The sequence below is a fragment of the Eschscholzia californica genome, unplaced genomic scaffold (assembly GCF_041429995.1).
Source record: "Eschscholzia californica isolate CP2 unplaced genomic scaffold, dmEscCali1.0.p SCAF_1, whole genome shotgun sequence".
Classification (NCBI taxonomy): Eukaryota; Viridiplantae; Streptophyta; class Magnoliopsida; order Ranunculales; family Papaveraceae; genus Eschscholzia; species Eschscholzia californica.
In genome coordinates, this window is record NW_028238198.1 from 61,999,095 (window position 1) to 62,023,730 (window position 24,636).

General features: G+C 37.5%; 2 protein-coding genes across 2 annotated transcripts; both read left to right on the top strand.

Moving 5' to 3' along the window:
- The first annotated feature begins 1,589 nt into the window (after positions 1 to 1,589).
- AGO5 (Argonaute family protein) lies at positions 1,590 to 8,793 on the top strand. The gene is made up of 23 exons (XM_086654498.1): positions 1,590 to 2,200; positions 2,324 to 2,767; positions 3,748 to 3,941; positions 4,063 to 4,212; positions 4,296 to 4,429; positions 4,536 to 4,645; positions 4,789 to 4,892; positions 5,073 to 5,211; positions 5,311 to 5,427; positions 5,512 to 5,622; positions 5,707 to 5,778; positions 6,088 to 6,207; positions 6,274 to 6,430; positions 6,515 to 6,636; positions 6,780 to 6,917; positions 6,998 to 7,140; positions 7,232 to 7,294; positions 7,381 to 7,444; positions 7,545 to 7,680; positions 7,775 to 7,848; positions 7,940 to 8,034; positions 8,146 to 8,177; positions 8,274 to 8,793. Exons 2-23 carry the CDS (start codon positions 2,339 to 2,341, stop codon positions 8,501 to 8,503), a joined length of 2,934 nt encoding a protein of 977 aa, XP_086510624.1. The 5' UTR covers positions 1,590 to 2,200; positions 2,324 to 2,338; the 3' UTR covers positions 8,504 to 8,793.
- A 10,374-nt stretch (positions 8,794 to 19,167) lies between these two features.
- LOC147568052 (aspartic proteinase 36-like) lies at positions 19,168 to 24,195 on the top strand. Its single transcript, XM_086654499.1, has 10 exons — positions 19,168 to 19,674; positions 21,050 to 21,179; positions 21,306 to 21,556; positions 21,649 to 21,876; positions 22,144 to 22,312; positions 22,686 to 22,762; positions 22,865 to 22,961; positions 23,071 to 23,134; positions 23,816 to 23,887; positions 23,970 to 24,195. The coding sequence occupies exons 1-10, from the start codon at positions 19,415 to 19,417 to the stop codon at positions 24,143 to 24,145; spliced, it is 1,524 nt and encodes a 507-aa protein (XP_086510625.1). The 5' UTR covers positions 19,168 to 19,414; the 3' UTR covers positions 24,146 to 24,195.
- The last annotated feature ends 441 nt before the right edge of the window (positions 24,196 to 24,636 follow it).

Sequence of the window (24,636 nt, forward strand, 5' to 3'; positions counted from 1 at the left end):
AAGTTAGATCAAAATGTCACTCAAAACAAAATCTTACTAGTTCTCAATGTTTTAAGCAAATGAAAGTTCTACGTAATTTCTTATTCTTTTATGGAATTTAGATCGAGGTGACTAATGTAATATGTCAAATCAAAATCTTACAAATTTATGCTTATTTTGAGTTTTGAACCTTAGGGCTTTAACTGTAGTGACAGTCAAAACAAAAACGAAGAAATTTCGAAGTTGTGCGAGATTCGATTGAAATAACAAGTCAAACGAAAATCGAAAGTAATTAAGTTTAGGCTTTAGGTCAAATCAAATTTCAAGTAACTTTTAAGTGAGTTTGGGCTCTTAATGAGAGTGATGCCTGAATCCAAACTCTAAACAATTGGAGAAGTTCAAAAGGTTCCACAAAATGTTACCTATCTCTTCTTTTTCTCGTACGCTTCTAAAACTGGTTTTAGAGAATGCGCCATTAACATTTATAGAGGACGCTTTTAATACTTCCCAAATAATTTTTAGTTGTTGCGGGCTTTAGGTCAAACTTAAGTCCTCAATAATTTTCATCAATTTTTAATTTTTGATTGAGGTGATGTATCACATCAAAGTCCAAGTAATTTTTAGCCTATCTCGCGCTTTACATTGAGACCGCGTCAAATCAAAGTCAAAGTAATTTTGAATCCATTTTGGGCTTAGATACAGACGTCTCAATATTGAAATCCAAATATTTTCTAGTTTGTCTTGTATTTTAAATGAGAAAATGTGTTAAATCAAAATCTAAGTGATTTCGTGTCTATTTTCGGCTTAGATTTAGGTAACACGTAAAATAAACGTCAAATTAATTTCCAGTCTATTTTGCAATATTGTATATTGAAGAAACAAGTCAATGAAAGTCAAAGTAATTTCCAGTCTATTTTGCAATATTGTGGATTGAAGAAACAAGTCAAATCAAAGTCCAAGTAGTTTCTAGTCGTTTTTGGGTCTACATTCTTTTTATATATCGAATCAAAGTGCAATTATTCCGTCTATCTTGTCTTGTAAATTGAGTAAATATGTTAAATGAAGATCCTAGTGATTCTTTTCAACAAAATCCAAGTGATTGTAGTCTATTTTCGAACTTAGTCGAGATAGGTGAACTCAATATGTTAAATGAAGATCCTAGTGATTCTTTTCAACAAAAAAAATCCAAGTGATTGTAGTCTATTTTCGAACTTAGTCGAGATAGGCGAACTCAATATGTTAAATGAAGATCCTAGTGATTCTTTTCAACAAAAAAAATCCAAGTGATTGTAGTCTATTTTCGAACTTAGTCGAGATAGGCGAACTCAATATGTTAAATGAAGATCCTAGTGATTCTTTTCAACCAAAAAAAATCCAACGGATTGTAGTCAATTTTCGAACCTAGTCGAGATAGGCGAACTCAATATGTTAAATGAAGATCCTAGTGATTCTTTTCAACAAAAAAAAAAATCCAAGTGATTGTAGTCTATTTTCGAACTTAGTCGAGATAGGTATCGTATCAAAGCCAAAGAAAATTTTAGTCTATATGCTAGGCACCCTCCATTGCATTTTTCTCTTATTAAATATTTAAAATACACAAATTATTACTTAATCTCCAAACCATATCTTTCTTAGAACAATTAATTATAAAGAAATCATTAACCTTCTTAACACACGTTGATTGGGCAATATACCTCGAGTCGAGCCATCACTAGGGAAGGAGAATAATAAACGTTCTCATTATCCAGAGAGAAAAACGCAGCATAGTTACTCAATAATTTACTAATTATAACCCTAATTAACCTCTAATCAATTGCTTTCAGCATTTAGAACAACGGTTAACCCAACTATTTTTTTCATTTCTCAATTATACCCTCACGATTTTACGTTCTTACCATTTGTGTTCTTTTACAAAGTTGGCGAATCACGCTTCCCGTACTTCCGTTTGATGTCAAAATAGTAAAATTTATTGGTTTTGAGGGTATAATTGACATTTGCGTTACAATATCCCTACTTTATTACCAACGTTTTTCTCTTTCTCTCTCGTCATTAGTTTTCTCTCTCTAGGTCATCTTTTTATCTTTCTCTCTCTATCTTTGTCCTATTTAAGGATAAAGACTTGATCAGTCCTCTCACTCAAAACTATTTCAGACCATCTTCTTCTTCCTCTCTCTTTCATCATCATCGTCTTCTCATTTTCCTTCTGAGTCTTCTTTACTAGGTTTTTCTCCGATCGTTCTCTGCTTCTTCTTCTTCTTCTTCTTCTTCTTCTTCTTCTATGTTTATATCTCTCTTGATTTGCATATTTTTCTAAGATCGCTTTGATTTTCTTCTCATTTTACAGGTTTTCTGAGAGAAAATGTCTAATCTAGGAAGAGGTAGAGGAAGATCTTCATCAGGATCTGCTCCATTTCCTCATGGAGACGGTGGAAGAGGTAGAGGACGGAACGGAGGCGTTGTAGGTCGTGGAACTGTTTCATCGACTGCTCCGCCTACTGCGTTTTCTCGCTCTGTAACTGAGATCGGTTCATCTTCATCAGCTGTTCCTCCTTTGACCGAAAAGTTGGAGCAGTCACTTACATTAACTGAGCGAGCCGATCCTTCACCAACTGTTCCTGTATCAGCGGCGGCTCCGGCATCAGCAACACATCCGGCGGTACCGCCGTCATCGACGAAGGATCAGAATCCTCCGAGGCGTCCTGGTCCCGGTACTGTTGGAACTCGCTGCTCTGTGAGAGCTAACCATTTTCTTGTCTCACTTGCTGACAAGGACCTCTATCACTATGATGTAAGCATTTTCTAGACTTCTCTTCTTCTTTATGTTATTTTCTGTTGAATGATCTGAAATTAAGTTGCCGATTCGTCTCTTGCTGAGTTTTACCTTTTCAAATTTCATCATGTTGAGTTAATCAGTTCATATCGTCTTTTTTTTTGTCTGTTCTTAATGTTATTTTGTTTTTCATGATTGATTTTCGATTTGTTTATTCTGTATGATCTGAAATTTGTTGAAGACTGTTGCCTTTTAGTCATGCTTTTTGATCCATCATTTCTCTGAAAAGATAAGTTTCGTCTTGTTTTTCATCATTTTCTTTGTAGGCTTTTCTATGCACAGATTTAAATACTCATACGTAGTCAATATTGTCTTGTTTTTCTGATTCTATGTTACTTTTTCATCATCTACTGTTACCTGGGATTATTTCATATTTTAAAAGTGTGATCCCCAAAGAAGTGGGCCGAAATCATAAGTGGATGGCCTAATTTCTCCCAATGGCACAATAAAAAAAAAGAGAGAAACGGGGCGAAATTCTATTTATCGGGCCCACTTTTTTGGCCCACTGTCATTTTTTTGTTGTTGTATTCAACTTTAGTTTCTGCAGAATTGAAATTCCTATAATGTTTTGTTTTGTTTTTTGTTGAATGTTTTGGACTCTTTCACTGATCATTTTCTTCAGGTTTCCCTGGCTTTAGATATTATTGTTTGTTTTCACTTTCAAGATTTATTTGGCACTCTGTGGTTTTTAGTGATATAATAGTTAATTAATGTTCTCTTAGTTCAGCAAAAAATATGTGAGATTAATACGTCGTTTCATGAATTTGTAATGCTTTTCATATTTCATCTTGTGTGAGTAAGGTTACACAAGTAGTTTTATATAAACTAAGATAAAGTGATCTTTTGTAGTTTAATAGTTGTTTCCAACTTCTCTGCTTGCTTTATAGTTGATTTTGATATTCTACTATTAGTGATAAATTGATTGTCTTAATGTATAGGTTGCGATTACTCCTGAGGTCACATCTAGAGGAGTAAACAGGGCTATAATAGGGGAGCTAACGAAGGCTTACCGTGCAAAACACTTGGGTAACAGACAGCCCGCATATGATGGTCGAAAGAGCCTCTTTACAGCGGGTCCCCTCCCGTTTAACTCAAAAGACTTTGTAATAGAGTTAGAGGACAAGCCAGGAAGGTTTGTTTGTTGATCCAGTATATTTGCTTCTAAGTTGTTTCTTTTCTCTGTAGCTTTTCAGATTTTGTTGATTCTTATGCTTGGTTTCTACTAAATTGTGTAATATTATGTGGGAATGCAGGGCCCCAAGGAAATTTCAGGTGACAATCAAGTTTGCGTCTCGTCCTGATTTGCACCACCTTCGTCAGTTTTTAGGTGGTCGGCAAAGGGATATACCCCAAGAAGCAATTCAAGTCCTCGACGTCGTGTTGAGGGAGTCACCTTCCAGAGAGTAAATCTATCTTTATGTTCCTCACTAGGTTTCTCTTATTTGTTAAGTGGTATATTAACTAACTAATTGAAATGTGGACACAGATATACTGTTGTAGGAAGATCTTTTTACTCCCCTGATCTTGGCCCAAGAGGAATCATTGGTGACGGTCTAGAGTGTTGGACTGGATACTATCAAAGTATCCGTCCTACCCAAATGGGACTGTCACTAAATATAGGTACATCTTCTCACGCATAATATTGAAATTGTATTGAAGTATTTCCAACATTATATTATATACGAAGTTACACTGTGTAATTTATTTTGTTGCTTAACTTATGCAGACGTTTCAGCTACATCGTTTTATGAGCCTATCAATGTCATAGACTATGTCATCAGCTATTTGAATGTTAGAGATCTCTCAAGGCCTCTGTCTGACACAGACCGTGTTAAGGTACAAATCTTGTTTTCCTTTATTTTAGTGTTCTGCTGTAGTTTTCCTTTCCTAAATCACTTCAACTTAACATCCTGATAGTATTGTATTTGTTTAATTGTTTCTGACAGCGACAAATTTTTTTTTCCCCATTATCCTGGCAGATCAAAAGGGCTTTGAAAGGAGTCAGAGTTCAGCTCAAACACAGAAATGACAATGTGCGCCAAAAAATTTCTGGTATTACGACTCTGCCAACAAACCAGTTAAGGTGAGTATATATACATGTTTTCTTAATACATCAAACTTATATAGTGATAGCTATGTTCACATGGGTATAATTTTTCTGAACCAATTTTCTTTTACTTTCCGTGTTTTTGTTCTTTGAGTTTTACACTCTGTTCTCTATACCCAAAACCAATATAATTTGTTATCTGTTCTCTTTGCTTAGGTTTCCTGTGGGGGACAAGGGAAACACCGAGTCAGTTGTGCAATACTTCTATGACAAATATCAAATTCCGCTAAAATTTTCTCATTTGCCTTGTCTTCAAGCTGGGAGCGATTCAAGACCTTCGTATTTGCCGATGGAGGTGTATATTTCCCACCTCCCCCTTGAGTATTTGTCTCTTTCAATTCTTTTAGATTCTAGTTAGCTTATCTGCTTTGGAATCTAATCCGTTTGATGACAGGTCTGCCAAATTGTTGAAGGGCAGAGATTCTCCAAGAAATTGAATGAGAAACAGGTAACAGGTCTCCTGAGAGCAGCTTGCAAGCGGCCAGCGGAAAGGGAAAGGACTGTTAGAGAGGTATTAATACTTCTGTTTAGCACTAGCCTTTCTGGGTAATTTTAGTGATTACTTTAGCTAATTGAACATAATATGCGTTTCCAGATGGTGGCTTACAACAATTACACGAACGATAGCTATGCTAAGGAATTTGGGATCGGTGTAACTGATAAACTTACAACCATCAACAATGCTCGAGTTTTGCCTCCTCCTATGGTAATTATTAGGTGCTAGATTGCTATTTAAGTTAGTGTTTTCATACTAATTTTTCATCTTCAAATTCTTCTTTTTGTGCTTCAGCTGAGGTATCATGATACTGGTCGGGAAGTTAAAGTTCAGCCTCGTGTTGGGCAGTGGAATATGATCAACTCGGTAAAACAAATAGACATTTATCTGATTTTTAGTTTGCTGGAATTATCTTCAATTTTAATTGCCTTCGTTTTCAATATTGTATTACTTTGCAAGGGATGATAGGAAGTAAACAGACAAGGAAGTCTTGTACTTGTTGTTTACATAGTTCAAATCACATCAATTTTCAGTACCTTCATTTCTGAACACAGCTAGATGTTTATAGCTTTTAAGCATCTTATGTTGATACCAAGTATTTATCAGTTTTGAAGTTTTTAGCAGGCGATTTTCAATCAGATTCATCAGAATATCATTATTGTAATTTGTGTGCAGAAAATGATTAATGGTGGAAAAGCTGATTGCTGGGCCTGCATCAACTTCTCCAGTATGCGACCAGATGAGGCTATCCGATTCTTTAAGGAACTGGTCGGCATGTGCTGTAGCAAAGGAATGGTAAATGCCCCTCTTCCTGTTGCTTTTTGGTCAAAGACAATTTACCAATGCTTTTCATTTTGTCAGGTTTTTAGCGGGAGTCCTGTAGTTCCGGTTCGGTCTGCACGTTCGAACCAAATCGAGTCAGCTCTTGCCAATCTCCATCGAGAGGCTCTTGCTAACTCGAAAGGGAGACGACTGCAGCTCCTCATAATCATATTGCCTGATTATACGGGAAGTTATGGTGAGCTGAACACCTTAATTTGACATGTAGGTTATCATATGCCTGCAAATTTGAAATCATGTTTTCTCATTGTTCTTTTTACAGGGATAATTAAGCGGGTATGTGAAACGGAACTAGGCATTGTCTCTCAATGCTGCCAACCCAGACAGGCAAAGAAGCTTAGCAAGCAGTATCTTGAAAACGTTGCTCTGAAGATCAACGTGAAGGTCTGTCCATTGAATTTTTAGTTCCATCTTCTTATGGTTTAACTTTTTGCTGAGTATGTAGTCTATTTTATTTCTGCAAGTTATAAATGTTGTTTCATTCTGAATATGACACATTAGTTTAATACTACTTGAATGAATGACAGGTAGGAGGGCGAAACACTGTTCTAGAAGATGCTGTAATGAGAAGAATTCCGATTGTTTCTGAAGAAACAACAATCATTTTTGGAGCTGATGTAACTCATCCTTCACCAGGCGAAGATTCCAGTCCTTCAATTGCAGCGGTTTGTCATTCAACTCTATCTTTATGAACATAAATAACTCATCGTTGGATCATGAGCTTTATCGAATGTCTATATTGCAGGTGGTTGCATCAATGGACTGGCCGGAAGTATCTAAATATAGATGTCTGGTTTCCGCTCAGCCTCACCGGGTAGAATTGATAAATGACCTGTACAAAGTAGTGCAAGATCCGGAAAAAGGCTTAGTTCACAGCGGAATGATTCGGTAATACTTTTTAAAACGCCAAGTGAAATGGTGTTTGGGTTAGTTTTCAATTTTTCTCATCTTTCGCTTTCTTTTCTCTGTCGTTTTTCAGGGACCATCTCATTGCTTTTAGGAGATCAACTGGATTAAAGCCTTCTAAGATTGTCTTCTACAGGTAACATTTAAAAACTTAACATTTCTTTTTACCTTTTTGTATTTCTCGAATTTTATAAGTGACAACTGTATCCTATATCGTTGCAGAGATGGAGTCAGTGAAGGCCAGTTTGCTCAAGTTCTGCTTCATGAAATCGATGCCATCCGACAGGTAATAACTAATCTATCTTAAACTAAAATAACGACTGTCATTTTCGCGCAGTTTTCTCTTACCTTCTGTTTTAACGAGTCTATTTTTTCCGTATGCCTAGGCATGTAATTCGTTGGAGCCAAATTACCTACCTCGAATCACCTTTGTAGTTGTGCAGAAGAGACACCACACTCGTCTCTTTCCTTCTAATCATAATGATAAGAATATGACTGATAGGAGCGGGAACATTCTACCAGGTTTAAATCATTGAATTTTAACACGAGAAGTTTCTTCCCCTTCTCCTACCGAAACAATATTATTTCTTAACATGAATTTTTATATTGGTATTAGGCACTGTCGTTGACACGACCATATGCCATCCATCTGAGTTCGACTTTTACCTCTGTAGCCACGCTGGCATTCAGGTAATTAAATCTGCCAATATTGAACAAAAGTATTATAATACTTGATCACAATATTAAGTTCTTATATCGTTTTTCTCCTAAATATTTGTAGGGTACTAGCAGGCCCACCCACTACCATGTTTTGTTTGATGAAAATAACTTCACTTCTGACGGATTGCAGATGTTGACTAATAGCCTCTGCTATACGTAAGTTTAAGAATTTATCTTTAAAATTTCTCCTTGTTTTTTCTTTTTCTTTCGGATAAGGTATTTACAAATAATAATAATAATAATATCATTTGTTTGAATATACTTCAGGTATGCTAGGTGCACCCGCAGCGTATCAGTAGGTTCGTTTTTTTGTCTTCTTGAACTTCATTTCTTTTCTCACATCTCATTTACATTGCTTATTAAGTGCTGACGATAGATGTTTTATTGTGTTTCAGTTCCTCCGGCTTACTATGCACATTTAGGTGCATTCAGAGCCCGCTACTACATCGAAGGTGAATTTGGAGATAGTGAATCATCGGTCCCTGGTGGTGGCGGTGGCGGTGCTGGTGGCGGTGCTGGTGGCAGCCGTGCTGGTGGTGGAAAAAACACAAGAGAGAGAAGTTCTGTGGTTCGTCCTCTCCCACAGATTAAGGAATCTGTGAGAGAGGTTATGTTTTTCTGTTGATGGATTATTTTATTCCAGTATCAAAGAAACTTCACTTCAGTTAGTTCTTCCTATTTGACTGGAGTTTTAAAACATAGGATATAGTAGAGTAATAGAAAGAGAGAGAGACAGATACTTATAGTTTGATCTGCTTTTTTGATGCTGAAAGGTTAATGGTCTGCTGGTGTAGGCCCTATATAGAGAGACGAAGATGTTTTGGTGCTTATTTTGTGATGATGTTTGGTTTCTGTTTTATGTGACAGTGAAGGTAAATTGATTTGTTTGAATCTAAAACATCATTTGGGGGCAAATTGATCTTTTTCAGATTGTTTTTCGGCTCTTATTTTGTTCCACTGATCAAGTTAAGTCTCAATTTCAAGGTTCAGTCCGAGTCAGACATCCAAACTAGTCAGATGAACGAAGTGTGGGTTGGATTAATTGATTGATTCAGATTTTGAGTTAGGTTTAAAGTATGATTTTCGAAAACAAAAAAGCACCTTTACCCAAGTTTGAGAGAGGGAGACAATGGCGTGAAAGATATTAGTATGTTCTATTGCTGAATTTGCTGTTCTTGTACATTTCCAAAACGGGAGGGGCTAAAGACCCCTGGTCGAAGTGTTGTAGGCACCTGAATTGCACATGGGACCTCTCCCAATGTGTGCTTAAATCGGGGGTTTACAACGGTTTGGCCGGGGGCTTACAGCGGTTTGGCCCGGGGCCTTTAGTCGCACATTGTGTAATAGCTTGAAATATAACTGAGCTGTGAACTATATAGTTAGTTTCAACAAGAAAGAAAAACTGTGACCTATATAGTTCTGCATTTTCTTGTTCTCTCTTGCTTTTGTCAGAGTGGGTCTTGTTTTGTGTTTTTCACGTATAAGCCCATTTTGTTAAGAGTTTATGGCTTTACAAAAATACACGTCTGAAACAAAAACAACTTTTTGACCATTTCATACCTCCAAATATTACAGGAAAGACAGTTTTAAAACGCCGCCCTTGGGTGAAACACGTAAAACTTATAGGGTAAAAATACCTAGGATTAAACTGATTCCTCTTTTCTCTCTCTGCATAACCGATTCTTCAGAATTTCCTAGATCTTCATATACCCTTGGGTGAAACACGTAAAACGCGTACGTCTCGGACTGGGACTTTCCAAACGCGTCCTACACGCGTCTGGGATGTCCGAGATTCGATAATCTCGGACTCCCAGTCCTGTTGGGACTAGGAATCCCGGTCCTACTCGGACTGTGACTTTCTGTCCCGTGTTTCTCGGTCTCGGGACAACAGCTAGCCGGTCCGGCCTATAGGTTTTTGGATTTTTTCAAAAACCTCCAACCGACTGTCTTCTTCCTTCTTCTTCCTTCTTCTTCCTAAAAACTGTTGTTTTTTCCATTATTCAACACCAAAACTTCATGATTTTGAAATTTCAAAATTTATAATCCGTTAGATCCGTTTCCGAAAACCCTTTTCAAAAACATCAAAATCTAATGATTTCATTCATTGAAGCTCTTTCAAATACATGTTTGATCATGTTTAAATCTAATTCAAAATAATCAAAGTTTTGTCCGAATATTTATTCAAACAATTCTGTCTATCAATCTCAAGTTTGGATCTAGTTCGTTCTAGCCAAAGATAGTTTCATGCAAACGGCTCGTGATGCCACTGTTGGGAATTAGATGTATCTAATACATATCCTAATAATGTTACCAGTATTGTAAGCGGAATCTCAATCATCATATGATTAACACTAAGTTGCCCAAGATCTATACATGAACTAATCTATGAACTAGAAGGAAGAAGAATAACTTTATTCGCTTTCCCACGAACTAAATTCAGACCAGTGTTCGGAAGATAAAGAGCTTCAAGTGTAGCTCCTCTACTCGAGACACCGAATGTATAACTCTAAACTCCCTCTTTTCAGTCAGCTAGGGCCTTCTTGAAGGTAGAGATGAAGAACTTCTTCTTCTAGACTTCGATAGATAGAACGGGGTCTTTTCTCTAAAATCCTCTCTCTACAATAGTTGTGTGAAGAGAGTGATTTCCTTATGAGAAATTTCCACACCTTTTCTGAACTCATAACTTGTCCTTATATAGGCATTACCTTAGTAGAGTTCTACTCAAATAAGGAATCCTAAAAGGTCCCTTAGAAAAGATAGGCACAAAAAGAGTTTAATTCTTCTGGGATTCCCTAATTAGGATAAACTCTAATTAGGGTTTGCCCTTTAGTGTGGCATGCCACAACAGCCCATAAGGGGAATCCCTTATATGGATTCCCTTCCCGACCCAAAAAGTGTGCTTTTGCCGGACTTCTCTTTCGAGCCCGATTCTTTTTTACCTTTTTAGTATCATCAGACTGGATCATATCCATCTATATACTAGTTCCCATCAGTCTATTCTCACTGTTCAAGTTATCATTCTTATGTCCAACTCGTTGTAGGACCCGGTCTATGTTAGCCGCGGAACGGCTTCTAGCTAAGCATTACGACTCCTAATTGAACCAGATTGATTGATCTGTTGGGATTGGTGGTGTCTACTAATGTTGTTAGCGGAATCTCAGACATCACATGTCTAACATTAGTATCCCAAGATCACATGCATAAACTAATAATCAACTAAGAGTTAGAGATTACTGATGTGACACGAAAATGTCACATTTGGAGAGCCTAACTTAGACTAACTAGTGCTTTTCGAGTGTTAGCAATAATATTTTATGTGTTTTTCTTGTTAGGTACCTATTTTGGAGTCAAGCGTGAGATTCGGAATAAAAGGAGTGAATTATCACTATCATTTCATGTGCCTAAAATAAGAGAAAATGACTTCAAGCAAATCAAATTACAAGTGGAGGTAATGACGAGTCCGACGGTGAAAACGGAAATCAATTTGAAGTTCGGACGGGAAAGTTGTGAATGAAAGAAGCCGAAGTCTTGTCTTGAAGTTAGATGGTAAAGAAGAAGCTAGAGGCACCCTCTTGGTTTATAAATCAAAGCCGAAAACCAAGTCCAAGCCCAAGAAATACTAAGAGAAGAAGAAATGTGTAGGGATTTTATGGGCACCCATTTGTGGTCTAAAGACTTAGTCAAGTTTGACTAAGTCTAGGGTTTTAATCAAGTTAGAGAAAAGGGTCAAAGGACTATTCATCTTCTTCCCCAAAAGTAAGAGAGAGAAAAGGAGGCAAAGAGGAAACTAGGGTTTTCTTGTTCTTGAGTCTTAAGGAGAGTTTGATAGAGAGAGCAAGAGAGGAAGAAGGAGGCCGGCCAAGCTTTGGCCGGCACAAGAGTGTGCACGGGATGCGACCAAAAGGGCGGGACATAGCTGCTGCTCGAGAAGCTTCCCGTGCTCGGACGGAAGCTTCCAGCAGCAGCAGCTGCTGAAGCGGAACAACAGCCGGAAGCTTCCAGTAACAGCAGCACGCGCGGACAGCAAGGAAGCAGAAACAGCTGCAACTCGCGAGCTCGGGCTGCAACTCGGACTTCACTCACGGACGCGGCTGCAGGTCGGACACGCTCGGGACAGCAGCTACCAGCTCGGGACGGCAGGAATGTGCACGGGAGCTGTTGGCCGGACCTTCATGGTTCTTGGCCGGAATTTCAAGCTTTCTTTGGCCGGATTTTTCTATACTTTCTGGTCACTTTCTTGACCGGAAACCTTAGAGCTTTGGTTCCCCTCATCCTTGGCTTGCTTCCCATGTGGTTTGATTTGATTTTGGTTGAAGATTTCTAGAAAGAGAAAACTAGGGTATAGCTTTAATGGAGGTTGAGTTCTAAATAGAGAAGATGATGATGGTCGTTATGGGGAACCCAAAATTTGCTAAGGGGAGATCGGCTGCAACTAAAAACTCATATTTTCCGACGATCTTAGCCTCGAACCACATCGAAAAAGGGGGATTCTCTCATCATTTTCTTTTCCATTTATTGTTCATTCAATATTTTAGTTAACTCTTGTATTCGAATACTTGTGAAGCATGATTTGATTTATGATGAATTACTTATTATTTCTTAAATGCGAGTTCAATAAACTTCGTCTAATTTTATGAATTAGAGGCCTCGATCTTAATCGTCGATTGACACGTAATTAGATAGTGCGTACATAGCTAGATAGTCGATGCATAGTAACTTGTGATCGATTATACTTATTGTGACGCATTATACTTTGGAATGTCATATTAGTTCATTGATACGTAATTAGATAGTGCGTACGTAGCTAGATAGTCGATGCATAGTAACTTGTGATCGATTATACTTATTGTGACGCATTATACTTTGGAGTGTCAATGTATGTGGGTGAAGTTAATTAACTTTCCATTCTAGTAGATAATTAGTAGAAATCGTTATCAATCTTGTGAACCAAAGTATCCCTCTCACTTGACTTTCACCCGAATCTTATCCGACTTCTTGCGACTCTTCTCCTGAATCTCTCTCACCTCTCACTTAGATAGTTTAGTTAGTTCTTTTTGTTTTCTTATTTCTTACCAATCAATCATCAAATTTATGAGTGGGGTGTGTGTGTGTTTTTTCTAAGTTAGTTATTGACATTTTGATTATTGGGCTAAACGCGCCGTCTATATCCGAAGTGCCTATCTATCCCTTGGGACGATTTCCCGATTTACTAACATACTATAACTTGACCCCGTATACTTGCGGGAATAGACCTATTTTTAGGCCTATCAATTACCTTAATCGCTAGTTTTTCCTCGAACCTCTCCAATCGTTTTGAGAAGATCAAGAGCTCCAATTGTAGCTCCTCTACTTGGGACACCGAATGGTCTACTTAATCTCCCACCTTGTAAGCTAGCTAGAACTCCAATGGTGGTTTGATAATAAGAAGAACTACTTCTTCTTTATTTGACTAGTTGATAGCTTTTGGGAATTAGCTTACTTTCTCATCTCTACTTGATGTTTAAGAGTAAGAAAGCTCTTAGAGAAATTCCACACCATATTCACTTCCCTAAGGGTCATTATATAGAACCCTAATAAGAGTCCCACTCAAATTTGGTTTCCTAAAAGACCCTTTTGAATAAGATTAAGGAAATAGTTGAAAATAGAAACTAGTTTATATTTTCTCAATTCCTTGATGAGGGGACGTCCAAACCAGACCAAAATTGGTACATCTAAACTTCCCTATTAAGGGAACCATGTAATGCCCCTATTTATCTAGTGGGTGCCTATAGCACCAACCCATAAACCTATTAATAGCCAAAAAAAACCTACTGCCCATTTCTTCTCCACCTTCATCCCTTAAACCGTGAGCTAGTGAGAGAAAGGGGGGTGGCGGGTATTGGATGCTCTTGTGAGTGGAGGCCAAGAAGAAGAAGAGGTAGATCAAGGTGTTGGTGGTTTTTTATTTCTTTGGTTCTTAGTGTGGGAGTTCCCCAACTTTCTTCATCTCTTCATTTTCTTAGTTTAGCCATTAGTGTTAGAGAGAGGGAGCTTGATTCTAAAGAGGGAAACTAGGGCAAGTAAAGGAGAAGAAGGAGGCATCAATCTTGGTGATTTTTCTTTGTTGTTCTTGGTGTGGAGCTTGGTTTACTTTGGATCTAAGGTAGATTTCTATCTCTCTAGGGCTTGAATTGCCATTTTTATAGCAAAACCTAGACAAATTAGATAACACTACAAACCCTATATTTTAGTATTACTTGAACATAGTTTAGGGTTCTTGACACAAATGTATATACTAGAAGTAGTAGATCCTTCATTTCTACAAACTCTTTTCTAGGTAACTCTGAAATCCTATCTATGTGTGTTAGGTTTTGTAGGATATTTTGCCCTAATGGCATACTTGATGAACCATACAATCTCTATTAACATTTTCATGCTACATTCATGTATTACAATGATATTTAGGGCTAGACCTCTTTATTTGCCATGATTTTAGTATATAACTCTTATAATTAGATGCCTCTCACTATTGGACAATATCCTTAATGTAGATACATGAACATGTGTTAGTACTCAACATGATATGGGAATCTTAGGCTATTGTTATACATCAATTCATTACTTGTAAAATATTATAAATATGAAACTCGTATGTCGTAATATACTAACGAATATGATTTTGATTTATGTATGTTGTGGTGTGATGCTATTATATGTGTGTGATGTGATGGAGTTGGTGGAGGGTTGTGAGAGTCTTGTGGTTGGTTCGACTCTCTCTACCGGATGTGATATAGGTATGGAGCGTATGGGGTCGGCGCTAACACAATGGATGACCTTGTGGACCACACTCTCATACAACGTGGATACCAACTTGTCATATTAGTTTTGGTTTTTTATTACAAATGGTGTGATATTATGTATGTGTGACGTGATGGAGTTGGTGAAGGGTTGTAAGAGTTTTGTGGTTGGTTCAACCCTCTCTACCGGATGTGATATAGGTATGGAGCGTATGGGGTCGGCGCTAACACAATGGATGACCTTGTGGACCACACTCTTACATAAGGTGGACACCAACTCGTCATGTCGCTTTTTGTTGTTTGTTACATATGTGTTACACTTTATTTCTAATGGTCACAACTCGGATACTATACTTGGACATCTTTACATGATATGTGGTTGTCTATTTGTTTTGGTAGCTCTTGAAACTGTCTATTGAGGCTTTAGAGGTTTCGAAATCTACTTGTTGGGGTCTGACCCAACCTTTTATTTTTCAGGACAAGGAAATCGGGAAGTGCCACCTGCTTGAGTCATAGTTAGCCGTTGAGGAGTTTCTTTAGTGGTTTTCTTTCTTTCTTTAGGTAGTTATTTGGAGTTGAATCTCCTAAATACTTGGTGTTGTTTTTGTTTCATCTTGTCCGACAGATGTGTCGATAATTTAGAGGCATCATGTGAGTTTTGAAAAACTTAGTAAAGTTTTATTAGATGATTTATTGTTACTTTTTGAGCTTCATGTTCGATACTATTTGTCTCCTTGATGAGTATATCGTATATGTTTACTGTTCTGCGGAGAAATGCTTTAAGTTTAGGTTTTCATGGCGGCCGACGTGGAAATCTGGATTTGGGGTGTTACAAAGTGGTATCAGAGCTCTAGGTTCATGAATCCTAGGGATTGTGTCTAGGGCTATTAGACAGTTAGAAGCAGTAGTGGCACTTTAATCTTTTCTTGGTTGTTGTGTGTGACTCTAATTTAGTTTATCTCCTTATTCTTCTCTTCATTAGATTCATGGACGGGGATGGAGTTATTGGTAGGGGACGTCGTAGTGCTCGCATCCGAGGCCGAGGTACAGGCCGAGGTGTAGGCAGGGGGAGAGGCCGAGGTGCAGGCAGGGCGATAGGTCGAGGAGTCTTTGCTGAGGATAGAGAATCAACAGAAACTGTGGGTACAACAACGCAAGCTGAGAGCAGTGCAACTCCAGTTCAAAACCCGAATGGAAGGGCAACGGTGACCATTGACGCAACTGCATTGCAAGATTTGATTAACATTGCAGCGGAGGCTAAACTGCGGGAGCGAGATCGAGTTCAGGTTCCAACACGGGAAACAGGAGGTCTTGTGGTACCTGTGGTGAATCAGAGACCACCGACTGAGATGACTTGGGTGCAGCATTATCACCATTTCAAGAAGATGGGGCCACCTGTATTTGATGGAATCGCAGGACCTTTAGGAGCACATGCATGGAGCAATATGAAATAATCTTCATCACCTACTACATCCCAAAAAATCTAAAGAAACAATATGAAATAATCTAAAGAAAAACAATAGATCTTCAAAAAACAGATCTTCATCTTCATCATCATCTATTCGTTGTTCTTCTTCTTTGTCATCCATTCGTTATTCTTTGTTCTTCTTCTTCTTCAACTTAGTTCTTCTTCTTCAACTTAGTTCTTTGTCTTCAAATTTGTTGTTCTTCTTCAACTTTGAGAGAACCCGTGAGACGAAAGAAAAAGAGATCTAGAGAGCTGGACAAAGACTATTCAGGAGACGAGAGAGATGAGTTCAGAGAGAAGTCTATGAGATGAAAGAGGAGACGAGAGAGAAGATGAGTTCGAGAGATGAGAGAGAAAGAGACATCTAGGTTATGAGGTTTTCTTCTTTAAAAAACCTATTTATACCCAGGGCGAAACCCTTAACCCAACGGTTGGTAATGTGACTTACGTCCTAATCTAGCGGTTCTTATGGCAACCGGTCCGGGCTCGGTCGGAGATCCGGACAACTTCAAAACTGAGACCGACCCGACAACTCTAATCAGTCGGTCCGGGTTTGGCCCGACCGGGTTTCAGACGATCTCGGGTGTCTCCAGACTCGGGTGGACACCGGGCGGCTCTCGATCAGCGAGTGTTTTTCCCAGCCTTAGTCCCAACCAGTTCAATACTGATTTCTGACAAGGGGATCTTCTCCTTCGTCGTAAAAACTGAAAAGAAAAGAAAAGGGGAGAAGAAGAGAGAGGGGGAAAAGAAATGGAGATGAAAGAAGAGAGAGAGAGAGAAAGAAAGAGAGAGAGAGAGAGAGTGGTGGGAGATGGTGGGCGGAGAAAAAAGATTTGTAAAAAGTTAAAGGTTGCCTATAATGGTTATTTGCCTGCTACCATCGCTCATATAGAAGAAAAATGGTGGAGTTGAGGGAACAAAAAGAAAAAACCAAAAGATTTCAGTTAAAATTATTTCTCCACAACAATTAGAAAATAAATTGGTCAACTAAAGTTCATTCCTTTAACCTAATCAAGTAAATCAGATCAAAATAGAGGGCCCGAAGTTCATTCCCCAAACATTTTTGCCCCGAGCCAAACCACCTCACCCATAGAACCTGTTTATTTTTTGGGTTATTTCCTAAATTTTCCCTAGTTTATCGAAAATACTGTGATCGTCCACATTTTGACGTTACCGTTCATTGATCGTTAACTTTTTTAAAATTTTCTAGAAATACCCTCTTTTATTACGACGTCGACACTCAACTCTCCTTTTTTTCACTTTACAAATTCTCTCTCTCCCATCATCTTTTTCTCCTTCTCTTCCTAAGATTTTCTCTCTCTCTAGAAGGCCATTTGGAAATTAAAAAAGGGCATTCATTCTCTTATCTATATCTCTCTAAGCTGACCTTCATGTCCTCCATTAATGGAGATCCTGAAGATCTTTTTATTCATTAAATTTAAAAATCAAATAAGAAGAGATTTTGATTCCAATTCTATTTTCACACATATACAACACCAGGACCTACATAGAATTAATACTTCAAAAAGAAAGCAGCACAACCATTCCTCATATGCTTTTAGTGGTTGATCAACAACCTCTTTCTATCATTACCACTCTTAAATTCTCCTTTTCTGGAAGCCATAATAATCCATTCCTCATAGCCATAATAATCCCCATTCAGGAAAGCTTACAATTAAAGCTCTAAAAGAATAAAAACCCTAAAATAAATCCAAGCACCAAGTAGATCAAAATTTACACAAATAAATGGAAAAGAAGAATAATCTCACATCTTATAGTAGAAACAGTGGATTCTCCAACTGATGATAAAGGAATAAGATGTTCTAGATCTGTCATGATATCATTGCAGATCTTTGTAATCTCGGATTCAACTCTCTGCTCATTTCCTTTACTCTCTTCCCTATCCTCAATCGAATATTAGATCGTCCGTGACACTCTCCGAGCTCCGATCACGTTCTTATAGCAAACAAAAAGTAGATATCGTTCCTCAACAGTTGATAAAAAATCAAAATGTATAAAAATAAACTCCAATCAGTTGAATATTTCAATAGAGAGAGAAAAAAAGGATCTGATGCTTAATTGGTCTATATTTTTCTACTCAATTACAAGGATTTTAACACAAGAAGACAAGATTACAACTGCGTGAAACTTCTTGAAATTATGATTACTCAAGAAATTCTTGAAATTAGATCACACTTTTAGTAGTTTATCTCATTTCACCCGTTGTTCAGTAAAGATATCTCCTAAACCTATCCCTAAAACATATTCCCATGAATCTGTTTGATCAATTTTTATAAGAAAATTACCCAATTAACAAATCTAGAGTGAAAAAATCCTCTTAGAGAGAGAAAAAAGAGAGAAGAAATGCCCTCTTCTAGAGAATTAGTGAAGAAAAAGGAAAAAAAAATATGATGGGAGAGATAAATTGAGAAATTTAGTGAATGATTTGAAGAAAAGTAATGAAGAATCTCAGAATGAAATCAATCAGATCTGGAAGGATTACGATTGTATTCTCGAACAGAAATCGGACTTGGAGATTAACTGTTATAATCTAGAGAGAGAAATGGTGAAAATTGTTAGAGAGATAAATGAACTTGAGAAAGAAAAGATTGATCGAGATGTTGAGATCAAGAAATTGCATAATCAGTTTGATATCGTTAAGAGAGCTAAATCGTGAAAGAAGTGTCTCTGAAGATTACATCTTTCTGTAAATTTATCTCATATGAGTTTTGGTGGGGGATTTGTTTTTGGTAGAGAAGTTGACATAATCAAAGATGAGAGAGAAAAAGTTCATTTAAGAAAGATAAACTCATAAATGATGAGACAGTTTTTAGAGGGAGGAAGAGATTTGACGTGAAAGAATTTAACGAAAGTTAATTTTAGGAGAGAACATATAAAGTTCACGGTCTTTCGACAGTAACGGCCAAAAAAAGACCATCTCGGTGTATTTGATAAATTAAGGAGCTACACGAGAAGCTAATCATCAGTTAAGGGGCCATTTGAGAAATAACCTTTATTTCTTAAGTTTTACGATTCCGAATATTTGTTCTCGAATTGTCACAAACACATATTGCTTTGTCTTTCCCCCTTTTCCTCGTCCTTTTTCACTTTCTCTCTCTCTCTCTCTAAAACTTTCACTTTCTCTCTCTCTAAAACTCTACCTTTCGCACTCTATGAGCTGCAAAGATGCAGAGAAATCCTCCGCCAGATCATCGCCATCTCTAAACTCATTCTCTTTTTTTCATTTCCTCCAACTTTTTGACAGAAGAGGAAAGTGAAAATTTGAACAGAAATGGTACCGGTACTTTACAATTTATGTTTCTTAGTACTTCTGTTTTCCGCATCACTGATGATCTTCTCCGTTAATAAAGTAGTTGATTGTAGTGATTTTCCGGCAACTCTGAAACTTGAAAGAGTTTTTCCGGCGAATAATAAAGTTGAATTGAGTGAACTTAGAGCTCGTGATCGAGCTCGTCATAATCGACTCTTACAGAGCTTCAGTGGTGTTATCAATTTTCCTCTTCATGGTTCATACGATCCATCCTCGTCAGGGTAAATTCTTATTGATAATTCGTTAATTACTTGTAAATTGGCTTGATCTCGGATTAATTTTTACTGATTTATAGTCATTAATTGTGGTTAATCACTCTCTTCCATTTCGGTTTTTGAGAAAGAGAGAGAGAGAGAGTGGTGGAGATGGAGATGGAGTGCTAGGGTTTCAGTTAGCTACAAAAACTTAAATCCTTGAGATATATTTGTAAACTTGTTCTTAATACATAGTGATAATCATCATCCCCATTATTAAGCTGTTGAGTAGGTCTCACCGGCAGAACCATGTAAATCTCTTCTATTCTGTATGATTGTTTACTTCTATTATTACTTTTATGGTTTCTTTAGATCCTTGTTATAACAGTTGACAAGAAGCTTCTTTGTTGCTTCTTCATGCTAGGATACCATTTGTAAATTGGTCTAGCTCTACTAGGATATGGCCATATGCCTACAATTCGGTAATACCATACCCCCTCAGTGTGGCATTTGCCCTTTCATAAGATTTAGAGATACCGCGAACCTTGGAATTTCGGACTACGACCCTCTTAAGGTCTTACTTCATACACAATGTATCATGAGCCTACACAAGTTTTTATTCTAAGCTTTAGAGTTCCACTTTTTAGCTTCAGACCGGATTACCCATTCCTTTCTAGTGTTTTCTACCGGAGTGCTGACTTTTTCCAGATGAATCATCAACTCCACAACTTAAACTTGCGCATATTCTTTGCTTTGCCAACTTCAGACCTTTCTCATGCCACTCGTGACTTTCGATCTTGGTTTCTGGCACTTATCTTGTTCGTTCTTTATGCAATTCGCAAAGTGAGCACAGGGAAGAACAAGATCAAAGACTTGAGGTCTGTTGGTTGAAAAGAGATAGGCTTACCGAGTTGTCCCATTAACCAGGCTACCTTTTGTAGTGATACTCCTATTTAGTGCCCTATTTTCTCCAGCAGTGGGAGTAATACTTGTATACTATAACTATTTTATTGTTTTTTACAATTTTATGTTTCTATCTTCAACCAGGTTCTGAAACTAAGGTATGTAAGATTTAAAAAACACAACCTGACAAGTTTTCTCTCAGTCTTTCTATGACTGTTTACGAAGGATTTCTTGTCAAATGGTTCGTATTCCTTATGCATTAAGATATGTAAACTTTCTTTACGAATAAATCTGGCATGGCATCTTATGCCGAAGGACATGTATGTTAGTTGATATTTCTCTTTGCTCTCATTTACCTTTTGATCTGGGTGTCAATTTTAGCCTGCCAGTGTTTCTCTTCTTTTATATTTCTCTGTTTTCTCTCATCATTCTTGTTTATCTTTTTATAGTATGATTCTCCCCATATGGTGGTTTATAATTAGTATTGATTTCGTTTTAGGCTTTACTCCACCAAAGTGACATTAGGCTCTCCTCCAAGAGAATTCCATGTGCAGATTGATACTGGAAGTGATGTCTTATGGGTCGCTTGTGATCCCTGCGATAATTGCCCAAAATCTAGTGTATTCAATGTAATTAACCCTTATCTCACCTCTTATAATTCCTTTCAGCTTTAAAAAATTCTTATCAAGTCTGTGAAACTAACAAATAGGATGTAGAGCTGAAATTCTTAAAACTAGTTTTTCTGTCTGTTACAGATCGAGTTTAGTTTCTTCAACCCAGATAGCTCGTCTTCAGCTTCTGTGGTTCCCTGTTCATCCAAGATGTGTGGTTCAGCCATCAAACCCACTGAATATGGTTGCTCTTCTCAGAACTCTCCATGTGGTTATTCTTTTGAGTATGGAGATGGCAGTGCAACATCAGGGTTTTATGTATCAGACGTTTTGTACTTCAATTCGTTCATTAGGGACTCTTTGACTGTAAACTCTTCAGCTCGCATTATTTTTGGGTGAGGTGTAACGAACGATTTTCTCCTGATTTTGTTACTTTTGACTCATTTATTTATGAATTTTTCGACTTGCTGTTGATGTTTAAAAATAGGTGTAGCAATTCTCAATCTGGGGACTTAGCAATGCCAACTAAAAGAGTTGATGGTATTTTTGGACTCGGGCAACACTCTGTTTCTGTCGTCTCGCAATTGTCTTCAGCAGGAATGGTACCAAGGGTGTTCGGACATTGCTTAAAGGGAGAGGACTATGGAGGAGGTTTTTTGATTCTTGGTGAGATTCAGGAACCGGGTATCGTTTATACCCCAATTGTTCCATCACAGTAGGTTATTTCTTTCCTTGCTAGATAGGAATGTAAAATGATTTATGGTTATGGTTCTGTCACAACAGTGCAGCTTTTCTTGTACAACTGTCATTTTTGGCGCATGACTATCTTGATACTTGCTAATTTCCGAGCTCTGAAAAGTTCCAACTATTTTGTTTTTTGTTTCTAGCTAGTTGCAATGAGCGTATGATAAAGATGCGACGTTTCATTATATATATGCTAATTGTGTGGCTCTTTGCTTGTTTTTCCCCTCCAAAATCCCAGGCCTCATTATAATTTGAATCTGCTAAGAATAGCTGTTGGTGAGCAAATTCTGCCCATTGATCCTTCCGTATTTGCTACATCAAGCAATGGATTACATGGAACAATAGTTGATTCTGGAACAACTTTAGCACACATTTCTGAAGAAGCTTATGATCCTCTTGTCAATTCTGTAAGTTAGTGCCCTTCAGTTTCTCTCTCTTACAGTAGCACAAAGTATTTATTATATACCATTTTCTTTGTGTCCTGGGTTTATTGCTAGATTTCACAAACACTTGGAGAAAGGTGTTTAATTCTATAAATTGATAAGTTAATAAAGTGACGAAGATGGAAAAAATCTACCTGGTGATTAAAAGTTTGACGTATTCCTTTATGTGAGGTTTTTTTTTCTTTGAATAAGAGAAAAAAAATATTACATTAATATGTCAAAGGTACAAGTTTGGGGCCAAATCTGCCCCAGCACTTCTCAAAAGGAAGCTCAAAACTACATTGTTGCAGAAAATTTCCTTCCAATCAACTCTTGTTCCCTTTTCTCTTACTTGCAGATAACAAGTGCTGTTTCACAATCTGCGAGTCCTACACCTAATTCCGAGAACTGGCAGTGTTATATGATCACAGACAGGTTCTTTTAGACGGAACATGATTCAATCTAACTCTGAAAAGTATCATCTTTCATTTGAGAGTTGTGGTACTAACCTTGTAATGCATTTTGTTCTGCTTTCAGTGTCGACTTGATATTTCCTCCGATTACTTTATTCTTCGAAGGTGGTGCATCCATGATTCTAAGACCTAGGGATTATCTTGTAGAGAGGCATTTTACTGTGAGTTGTTTGCCTTTCTTCCTTTTCTTTTTTATCATCTCTCATACCTGATTAAACTATATTCTATTTGATTTGGGCTCTGAGCGCTGACTTGTTTTTCTGACAACAGGATGGTCCCTCGTGGTGCATTGGCTTCCAGAAAGTAGTGGGACGAGGGTTAACAATTTTAGGAGGTATCATCAAGAAGCTACAAAGCCTTTTTTTCATTATTAGATACATGAAAAATGCTACCATAACATGCACAATCAAATTACTTATGGTTTTCATACATATTTCTGTCTACACTAAAATCCTGAGTTTTGATTAGGCCGAAGCCTTTTTGGTCTGGAATTCTATTGGGTTTTGTCGGGCTATGGGCACCAAAATCTTTGGAAGTGTCCAACCGAAGTCTCCTTAACAGTCCAATGGCAAGAAAATATTTAGCCCGCTCGGTCAGGCCCGATAAGATAACTACCAGTGTGTGCCTGACTTGGTTCAATTCCCACCCTTATTGGAGCATGTAAGATCGATTTGATCCTGGTGTTGCTCATTCACTTTTTTGATGAAAAACCTCCTTAGAAGCTTCAAGCAACGCGGTTACAATAGACAAGGACATCAATGTAGATAGGAAGATAGTTTGGTCAACATTATAAAAGAAGTTTGCTTGCTTTAGATGAAAGAATACCATGAAACTAAAGTTCTCATGTTTATACCTTCCTTGATATGCCCATGAATTTCATTTCTTACCGAACTTCGATTGAAATACTTGCATAAACACATACATATTATGAGAACACTATTTCAATTGTTTCTAAATACATCGACCTACATGGGCTGTTGTCTGAAAGAATATATATTCATTTCTTCTTTAACAGACCTTGTTCTAAAAGATAAGATCGTCATTTACGATCTTGCTCGTCAACGCATTGGATGGGTTAACTATGACTGTAAGTTATCCCAATACCCGATAATCTCTAATCTTTTCCGTAAACACTCTTAACTCTGTTTTTTTTTCCTTCCAAAATTCAGGTTCATCGACCGTCCACGTTTCCTCGACTTCTGGTAAGGATGAATTCGTTGGCACGGAACAGCAATCGAGTATGAGCAGCTCATCAGAAAATCTACTTTCGCTATTCATGACAACCGTCTTTCGATCTTTCGTTTTATACATACCATTATTATTATCTGGGTATCTATTGTTTTAACTTCTCTGAATGCACAAATTTTTGTTCTTCAAATATGGTTTTGCAGGCGAGTTTGTTTTCTTTTCAAGCCAAATGCAACTTTATATCTTACTTCTGACCTTCTCAAGGCCCAGATAAACATGGGCTCCTAGTAAAGGACATAGAATTCAGAAGTGGATAGTTTATACACGCCCCAACTCAGAATTGTTATAGGGGAAATTAGATAAGACCAAGTCTAAGTTTTATTGAACACACCAACCAAGGACCTCCTTCCCCATTTTCGTTGGCGACATCATCGACTACTTTCACTTCTCATTTAGCTCGCGGACCAAAACGAATAAGTAATTATTGAAATTTTGCCAAGATGTACAAAACAAATTTTGGTAAAAACTGAAATATGAGCTGGAATAGGTCGACGACCAAACCGAATAACTTTGATTTGGTGAAAATCTTCATAAGAGATGTTCTCTTTGGATCATAATATGTACGAAGTGAGGGTCAACTGGGCCAAC